The following is a 9,196-nucleotide window of genomic DNA, read 5'->3' on the forward strand; positions in this document are numbered from 1 at the left end:
ACCACCAGCAACTGTGTAATAAAAAGGATTAATTTCTAACTGTCAATCATTCACATACCATCAAGACTTCCAAGACCCACATTAGCTAGTCCATCAGTACACAGAACTACCTAATGAGGAGAAAGGATTCATCAATAATGACAAGTTAATGCTAACTCTTGATCCTGGTTTCTGTGATGCTATGACAACTGAAGCTAGTGCAGCTGGTCCTAAAGCAGTCTGACCAGACTCCTCCAAACTATAATGAATACTGACAATCATACCACCACTTATTCTTACATTACCTGTATATCTTCTTTGATAAAGCTTTCTGAGTTTCACGTATAGTAGAAGGTAGTGGTATTTCCTTTCCGCTATCAATGACAGCTTTACTATTAGACAGTTTATCCCCAGCAATAGTTACAGGTACCATCCTACCATCACCCATTATAGTAACCTACACACAAACAATAACTCCATTATTAATATACTAAACATACATCATCGCTGAATGTAACTATTGATACTCTTTTATTAGGCTCAGAGTGGACCAGCTTTGATAAATGAGTATCTACAGCTGCTTGAAGACTCTCCATTCTTGATATGTATGTCACATTCTGCTGCCTTGCTTGCATGTGTCGATACTCTGGTTGGCGCAATTCTGCAAGGACTTCAGCTGGAAAACTGTTCATCATTTTGTCTCGTTTCTCTTTAGCTCCGCGAATATCATATTGACCAGATACCTACAATATGTACAGCAGTAAGATTTTTCTAGTAGTCATCCAAGCATAACAGATGTATGCATACCATACCTTAGTAGTAACACACATACTGCCAGAAGTATCAATACAGAATACAACTAGTGATTCATCCATTGCTATAGGGGCTCCTCCTTCAGCAGCCATTATAGAAGCAGGTGTGATGAGGTAAGTTGTATCCTCTTCTGTTGGTATCTCTTCATTTACAATATCAAGCTCAGTTGCTGTACCACAATACTCACAATTCCATACCTAGAAGAGACAGAAAGAGAGATGTAAGGTTCACTATTATAATGGACTAACTCTCTTTTCAGCATCTTCTTCTCCAATCAGTTTAGTCAAGTGACTGACAACAGCTCCACAGTTAGGATTAGAACAAAACTGTGCATCTCCTGTGTGTATGTGCCCTGCCTCTTGAAGAGTATTGAACTTGACAGCTAGTACATTAGTATCAGCACGACGAGTCTTAAAACCTTGAGAAGCGTTATTACGTCCTAAAGAGGGAGAGAGGGAGAGGGTAGGAGAGAGGATGGTTTATCTTACTGCCTCTGTAGCTTTTGTCCCAGCGAACTCTTTGCCTTTTTTGCTTCTTCAATTCTTCTTTCTTCATTATCCCGTGCAGCTGCTTTATTGGTGGAGGAGCTGGAATGAAGACATTCACACAGTTATGAAGTGTAAATCCAGCTCTCTCTCTCTCTCTCTCTCTCTCTCTCTCTCTTTCATTACCAGGTACACTGTACGAAGATGCTTTAGGAGTTGGTTCAGGGGGAGGAGGTGGAGGTGGTATAGTTGCACTAGTGCTTTGAGGTGCAATCCTCCTGTTGTCAATTAATAAAAATAAAATGAAACAAAAACAAAAACAATAATAATTATTAGATTATAATAGTTACTTAGTTACAGTAATTTTAATCAACTCACATTGGCTCTTTTGCTGCCTGATCTCTTATTTCTTGCTCCATTTCTCTTATTTGAACGTATTTTCCAGACGAGTACTCTCCCTCATTTTCACCTCCTCTTTCACTCTGTTCCTCCTGCTGCTGCTGCTGCCCTTGCTGATTAGGAAATGTTAAATCAGCATAAGCCGATTGACGAGGTATCCTGCAAAGAAAGAAGAGGAGAATAAGCAATGAACAAGAGTTAAGGAGTTGCATTTACATTTGCTCGCCTTCTTCTTCATCATCATCATCTTCAGTTTCATCATCAGTGTCTTCACCAGATCCATCACTAAATGAAGGGAGGGGCTTGTAAATCATGGTACAAGGGCTTGTATGTTTGCATACTCTAAAGTTGGAGCTAGCCTTGGTGGTTTAGCTGTTAGGTTCCTTCTGAATTGTGGCTGTGGAGCAGGAGGGATAACAGCTAGAGGAGGAGAGCTAACGTCATCATCATCACTGTTGTCACTGAGACTGAGGTACATTCCTTCCTCTAGCTCAGTTTCTGAAAGCATCTCATCCTCAGAGCTCCCATGGTAGACATAAGCGCTGCCCCACTCCATAATCTGTCTCTATTTCCAATGACTAAGTTGCTACAGTAATCTTCTATGATAAGGCAAAGACAAGACTGGAAAGGTTTACAAAGAAGGTGTTCTAAATTTAGTAACAAATAATGACATAAGTTTTAGGCTAAAAATAAACCACTTCTTTTGCGCATGCGCATTAGAGCAAGGTGGGAACAAACCGCGGGAAAACAAAAGTAGGCGTGTCAATATAAACGTGTCACGTGATGAGCACATTCTCCGCTTCCTTTGCTGGAGTAATATGAACTGTGGGCTGTGTATTAGTGGAAAGGAGAGTTAGAGAGAGAGAACAAAAGGTTCTACTTGTACTCCACAATCCTCTCCGTCTTTCTAAAGGTTTCTTTCCTCTCTTCCCTTTATCGTCCAACCGCTCCAGTTTTGTGAGTCCGTCCCAGACCGGCTGGTAGGTTACCATAGCAGTCAGAGGGTAACGCCACTCACTCTAATTTTATCTCTCTATCCACATTGAAAGGTGTCTTCCTTTGATCAAAATGGAGCTCAGAGTAGGCGGAAAGTACAGGCTAGGACGTAAAATTGGTAGTGGATCTTTTGGTGACATTTATCTTGGTAAGGGGCTGAGGAGAGAAGGGTTGATGTCATTTTGTATAATTCCCACTGCTAATTAAAATATTCTCACTCATTGATTTCCCTCTACTCTCGTGTTATCTGTTAACAGACAACATCTGCCATTGTAATAATAAATGAAACACAAACTCATTTTTTATTCTTAAACTATTTGAAGTACAAACTGTACATGCATGTGTATATAGCAATGGATTTTAAATATGGGAGATGGGACAGTGTAACAGATATTTGTATGTATGTTCATGTAGGGCCTTGAATTGTTTAAGTTGTGTGAACGAATCGTCTTTTTCAATTATAATCATTTATTTTTGGCGTCTCGTTTTTCAAATTTAATTAAAAACATTTGAGTGTAGTTATAACTGTGTCTATATATACATGTAGTTTCAGCTGCATATGCCTCTCTGTATATCTTTGTGTATCTCCGTATATTTTTGTGGCTTTACGCGTGTGATATTGTCCTTTATTGCTTCCCTTTATTCATCTCTTTGTGCATTGAATGTCACTTGTAAACTTTGTATGATGCTCAAATGGATATTAATATGTTTTTGATTAGTTTTTAAATTTATTATTATTATTATACACGAAACAGGTGCGATTGGTCCCATGCGTACGTCTAGTTTTATGATGAATGATGATTATTTGAATATTTAAATCAAAGCACTTGTGTTTTCTGTATGCGCATGCACACATTTTCAGATGTGGTAAATCATATGTACATTTTCTTTCACCATTTCTTTGTACATCTACATCATATTAATGTTAAATGCATGTACACTAAGCTACAAGCTGTTTTTAAAGTGTTGTCCGTGTGATTATTTTGATTAACAGTGTTAGGCATTTGAGATTTGTAAAACTGGCAACGTCACGTCACTTCCATTGTAAATAAAATAATAATAATAACAATAATAATAACAACAATAACATAGCCTTGAGTTGTTTGCTGTATTTATGCACATGTATAGAGCATAATGACTGGGTGACTCATCATTTCCTGGCAAAGTTGCTGTAAGCTAAACTTATCAGTGTGAGATCACTTTTGTATATTTAAGAGATGATGTTACTTGTGTGCCTCCCTTACACATGTATAGTGTCTACATTCACATTGTACATGTACTGTCTGTCTCTTGTGTGTGTGGTGTGAAATGTTTTCTCTACTAGAATATTTGAATGCATGCACATGTCTGTGACTGTGCTGGTTTGGTATTTGTGTTTACACTATTACTAGTCAGGCACGTATAGAGAGTTAGAGATGGATTCTTGTTATGTAATGTATATAATGAACTCTAGGTCATATCCTTTATCTCTGACACTAATCTCTGCATTCATCATGTATGTCTCAGCTGATAGTTGTGTCCACATCAAAGTACACCTCAACATTCCTGTGTCGCTAGAATGTGATCTAATATCGTTTTGTCTCTTACTCCCTCTCTCTCTCTCTCTTCTCTCCTATGTCTCTTTATACTTGTACATGTTTTTGCTTGTCTCTCTGTATTTATATCTGTGGTTGGGTGGTACTTTTTGCTTGGTATGATTGTCATGGATACAGACACTTTTGTCTTAAGAGTCCTCTTGAGCATTTGTTTGTGTCATGTAAATATTGACTGATGATGTCTTCTTCATTCTGCTCTTTCTCTAGGGACTAACATTGCTACCAAAGAAGAAGTAGCCATCAAGTTAGAATGCGTAAAGACGAAACATCCTCAACTTCACATAGAAGCAAAGTTTTACAAAATGATGCAGTCGGGAGGTATATAATTTATACATGTACATGACTACATGTACATGTACACATACAGGGCTTAGAGGATTATATTTTGTAGTATCCAATACGTGTAGTATTGTAATATGGCACTTTGTACTACTTGTGGTTGTAATATGAGAGTAGAAAAACATATTATTGACTTGTGTCCAAAGTTTATTTAATTTCATACACAACTGGTGTTTTGACTCCCCCTCTCCTCCTCCTCTTACCCCCCTCCTCTTTCTGTGAGGTACTGGTCCCCTTAGCTTTTATTTATTTATGACCGAATGTGTTGCTGTTGCTCTTTGTTGTGTGTGCCTTGTTTGTTGCATTCTTTGGTGTCTAGTAAAAGTGAGAATTGTCTCCGTGTTTTATTTTGTGGTTGTGATAGTGACAACACTCGTACACGACAACACACAAATGAATCATTCTTTGTACATGTGGCAATCCCAAAATTAAAAGGGACTGTTTATATTTGGAATAAAGTACATGCATATTTATTCATTTATTATATCATTATCATTCCCCCCCCTCTCTCTCTCCCTCTCTCTCCCTCTCTCTCTTTCTCTAGTCGGCATACCCTCCATTAAATGGTGTGGTACAGAAGGCGACTATAATGTCCTAGTGATGGAGCTACTAGGCCCTAGTTTAGAGGATTTATTTAATTTCTGTTCTCGGAAGTTCTCATTAAAGACGGTACTACTGCTTGCCGATCAGCTGGTGAGCGTGCTAACGAGTGTTGGGGCAACAATTAATGATCACCTTATCTTTGTCTTTCTCTCTTCCTTTCTCCTCCTCCTTAGATTAATCGCATAGAATACATTCACTCAAAAAACTTCATTCATCGCGACGTAAAACCCGATAATTTCCTAATGGGTCTTGGGAAGAAAGGCAACCTGGTGTATATAATCGACTTTGGTTTGGCAAAGAAGTATCGAGACACACGAACTCATCAGCACATACCTTACCGGGAAAACAAGAACTTAACAGGAACTGCTCGTTACGCCAGCATCAATACTCACCTGGGGATAGGTTAGTGGGAGGAGAGAGAGAAGAGAGAGGCCTATTCTGAATTAAGGGTTAATTGTTATAAGAATCATTCCTGTATCCAATGGAGATTATGTTTATTATTTGATTGTGATGATGATGATGTACGTGTGTATGTGATTAGTACTGTAATGTTGAATGTTGATACATTTCAATTTGTTAATAATGTCTCATGATAAACAGTCCAATCTGTACACACAAAGAGGACTAATAGTTATACGACACACACATCTACATGTACATATGTATTATGGTTCACACTGTGTATGTAGTTATACGCATGTACGTGTGTATCAATGACATAGTTACATCATGTCAGGTTTATGTTCACCTTTTTGTTGTTTCTTTTAGAACAAAGTCGTCGTGACGACCTTGAGTCCCTTGGGTACATGTTGATGTATTTTAATTTGGGGAATCTACCGTGGCAAGGACTGAAAGTAAGAGAGAGAAATGGAAGAGATTTATGAAATTTTTAAAACTTTTATAGGCTGCTACTAAGAAACAAAAATATGAGAAAATAAGCGAAAAGAAGCTCTCGACTCCAGTTGAAGTATTATGCAGAGGCTACCCAGGTAACTTAATCCACTGTGCATATACACTACTGCTATTCTCTTTATTCTGTAGGTGAATTTGCCACTTACTTAAATTTTTGTCGTGGTCTTAAGTTTGAGGACAAGCCCGACTACACTTACTTGAGACAGTTGTTTAGGAACCTCTTTCATCGTCTAGGATATACGTATGACTATGTGTTTGACTGGAACACAGCTGGAATTGTATGTTATTAGCTCTGTCTTTCCCTCTAATTTTTAATGCTAATTGCAACTTTATTAATGAGCTAATTGGGCTTGTACATGTATATCAATTAGTGAATTCAGTATGGCTTATGGCTCTATTATCCTTCTGCTTCAAGTTTCTTATTAATGATGCATGTACATTGTATTTAGCCCTTTACTCTAAATGAGGCACGTTTTTATGTTACATGTATGTATATTAAAGGATCAGTTACATTTGATATTTCATCATCAAAAGCTTCAGTTCCTCTTATTGTGTCAATATTGAAGGCGGTTGCTTTTCTTTGTGCCTTCCTTATTTGGTGTCACTAATTCTTTTATTGTGGTAGAATATTTGTATTTATTTGTATTATCATGTTATTAAACACACAAACCAAAAGCGATGCCCAAACCTGCTCCCGTCACTTCTATTCTACTGAAATCAATTGTTGCTGCTATTGCTTATTGTTATTCGTGAGAAACTTGGCTTGTTAGTAGGCGCATAAATTTCAGAGCATTAAATATAATAACCTTCTAACTGTATGTACTTTAATTTACATGTACATGTACATGTATTGGTCATTCATTTCTACATGTACTTCTACATGCATGGAGTACGTGTTGTGGCTATTATATAAATTGATACTTAATTGTATCTACATGTACATGCACAATTGTACGTGTACTGCCCATTATCCTGCAGCTGTATCCTTGAGGTAAATTTGATATGGATGTTGTTTTCCTGGAGTATATATTGTCTGGTTAGTTATCAGTATCACACCACATTACTGTTATTACTGGTAATACACATGTGCATAATAGTAATAGTCCAAGATCTGCCAATGATAATGATTAATAATTATTATTAAAATAGTGATAGTATTAATAGTTAAATTAATGTTAATATTAATTTTTAATGATTGCTGGTGATGTAATAATGATGTAATGAGCTCTTGTGGTTTATATTGAAAACGATTATAAATTGGTAGTGTAAGAATTTGTGTTTGTTATTCTTCTAAGATGTAGTCTTCTTGTCAGGGTTTCCCACAGGATTTGGTTCAGTGCTCATGCACTATGTACTATTATGCCAAAAATGTCAAGGAGAGAATTTTTCATTTTTATAATTTTTTCTGATGCATATACATGTTTTTATGTTGCGTAGAAAGTTTAAGCTGATTTCGATCAAAATTGGATTTTTTATGAATTTTTAAAGTTGCTTCAAAATCGGGCCAAAGTCCCTGTACTATAGTACAGTGTCTCGGGCCAAATTTCACCAAAAATGGCAAGGAGAGAATTTTTCATTTTTATAATTTTTTCTGATGCATATACATGTTGTTATGTTGTATTTCAAGTTTGAGTTGATTCCGATCAAAATTGGATTTTTTATGAATTTTTAAAGTTGCTCCAAAAGCCATATACTGTCATTGAAGCTCATGCTGTTTAGCTCACTTCGCATGCTTTGTGGGAAATCCTGGTTCTTGTGTTCAATAAACAGTAAGGGATGTGATGTTATTTTATTTTAAAGCTTATTGTTGGCTTTTTTGTCATCCTGTTATTACATTGCTGGGCCCCTCTTCCTTTTTGACGATTTACATGTACATGAACTTTATTTGCTCATTCACTATGTTACATGTATATCTTTCCTTTTCACTTTCCTTATACTCCCTTTACATACATGTAAGTTTTATAAGACTCAATTATACATTTAGATATTATTCATATTTCCTTATCTCTCCTTTCTCCAGCCTACAAGTGATCACATGTCATCTGCCCCTAGTCACGGAATGGCTGTAGGATATCGCGACGGGCTCCACCCCTCCTCTGGCCCCCTACAGTACTCTCACATGGCCACTCCTTCCTCTCGACAGGCAATAGCAACCACTACTCCAATGTCTCGGCCGCACCCGACCATGACATCACCTATGCACCCAAGCAAGTGTTTATGTTTTGAATTACAGTCTATAGTCTCAATAGTAAATGTAATTATACACTAGCTTTAATGACAATACTGAATGTGCACGTACAATTGGTACACTTTTAAGCAATGTTAATGGGGACATTTTTTGTTGATTTACATGTACAGTACATGTATATTTATTGTAGTGGCATATTGTTATTATGTTTGTTCTTCATTTCAGTGCCAATGATGAGGACTAGGTCAAGAAGTGATAAGGAGAAGCAGGGTATCACTGGTCACTCTAGTGGGGCTGGTGGTATGCCATCATCAATGCTCCAGGCATCAGGTGGAGCTGTTGGTGGCCTGTCAGGTATGCATGTACTTTACCTCTTATCTTGTAATGTTGTTTCTGGCTAATTGTTCTGTTACCATATCATTATTATTATTGTCCTAATGGTTCACATACATTCTTGTGTGATATCAAAACTTCAACGGCTGGCGATATTATTATGTACATGTACATGTAGTTCCTTTACTCCTCTTCATTGTGTTAGTTTTGATGGTGGGCATTATGTCACCATTCTTGTCAACAGTTTTATACATAAGTTAACTCGTTGTGTCTTTTTGTGTCTTTTGTGTAGACGATCGACTAGTCGGTTCAATGGACTATCATCACTCGCACCACGTCCAACCACCACCTCCTCAACCAGAGTTCCTTCATCCTAGTCGTAAGAAAATGAAGAGAAGAGGAGAGAGAAAAGAGTGCTTTTATACATGTAGATGTTATTATTAAAAGTGTTTAGTATGTCCATGTACATGTACATGTACCTTCCACTAATCTACTCTCTCTCTCTCTCTTTAGCTATGGAGAGGATGACCACCAGATCACATGCACGACAGTTA

At 37.2% G+C, this 9,196-nt stretch overlaps 2 protein-coding genes across 5 annotated transcripts in view; one reads left to right on the plus strand and one right to left on the minus strand.

Moving 5' to 3' along the window:
- The window catches only part of LOC100638498 (circularly permutated Ras protein 1), a 4,218-nt gene extending 1,886 nt beyond the window's left edge, over positions 1-2,332 (minus strand). The window contains exons 1-11 of one of the 3 annotated variants that reach the window (XM_019997688.1): positions 2,018-2,332; positions 1,893-1,961; positions 1,656-1,835; positions 1,464-1,555; positions 1,281-1,379; positions 1,041-1,231; positions 792-989; positions 480-722; positions 285-436; positions 157-238; positions 59-110 (exon numbers count right to left, since the gene is read on the minus strand). In XM_019997688.1, coding sequence (XP_019853247.1) covers positions 59-110; positions 157-238; positions 285-436; positions 480-722; positions 792-989; positions 1,041-1,231; positions 1,281-1,379; positions 1,464-1,555; positions 1,656-1,835; positions 1,893-1,961; positions 2,018-2,232 — 1,573 coding nt within the window. In that variant the 5' untranslated portion in view covers positions 2,233-2,332. The remainder of the gene's footprint in view (positions 1-58; positions 111-156; positions 239-284; positions 437-479; positions 723-791; positions 990-1,040; positions 1,232-1,280; positions 1,380-1,463; positions 1,556-1,655; positions 1,836-1,892; positions 1,962-2,017) is intronic. The other 2 variants (XM_019997690.1, XM_019997684.1) reach the window with 2 other exon arrangements.
- Positions 2,333-2,460: 128 nt separating this feature from the next.
- Positions 2,461-9,196, plus strand: part of LOC100638754 (casein kinase I) — a 7,308-nt gene continuing 572 nt past the window's right edge. The window contains exons 1-12 of one of the 2 annotated variants that reach the window (XM_019997714.1): positions 2,461-2,656; positions 2,726-2,820; positions 4,475-4,585; positions 5,151-5,299; positions 5,383-5,611; positions 5,978-6,063; positions 6,114-6,198; positions 6,251-6,399; positions 8,142-8,328; positions 8,535-8,663; positions 8,935-9,021; positions 9,156-9,193. In XM_019997714.1, the coding sequence (XP_019853273.1) occupies positions 2,745-2,820; positions 4,475-4,585; positions 5,151-5,299; positions 5,383-5,611; positions 5,978-6,063; positions 6,114-6,198; positions 6,251-6,399; positions 8,142-8,328; positions 8,535-8,663; positions 8,935-9,021; positions 9,156-9,193 (1,326 nt within the window). In that variant the 5' untranslated portion in view covers positions 2,461-2,656; positions 2,726-2,744. The remainder of the gene's footprint in view (positions 2,657-2,725; positions 2,821-4,474; positions 4,586-5,150; positions 5,300-5,382; positions 5,612-5,977; positions 6,064-6,113; positions 6,199-6,250; positions 6,400-8,141; positions 8,329-8,534; positions 8,664-8,934; positions 9,022-9,155; positions 9,194-9,196) is intronic. The other variant, XM_011406610.2, reaches the window with a different exon arrangement.

This window comes from Amphimedon queenslandica, unplaced genomic scaffold, assembly GCF_000090795.2.
Source record: "Amphimedon queenslandica unplaced genomic scaffold, v1.1 AMPQUscaffold_13519, whole genome shotgun sequence".
Taxonomy (NCBI): Eukaryota; Metazoa; Porifera; class Demospongiae; order Haplosclerida; family Niphatidae; genus Amphimedon; species Amphimedon queenslandica.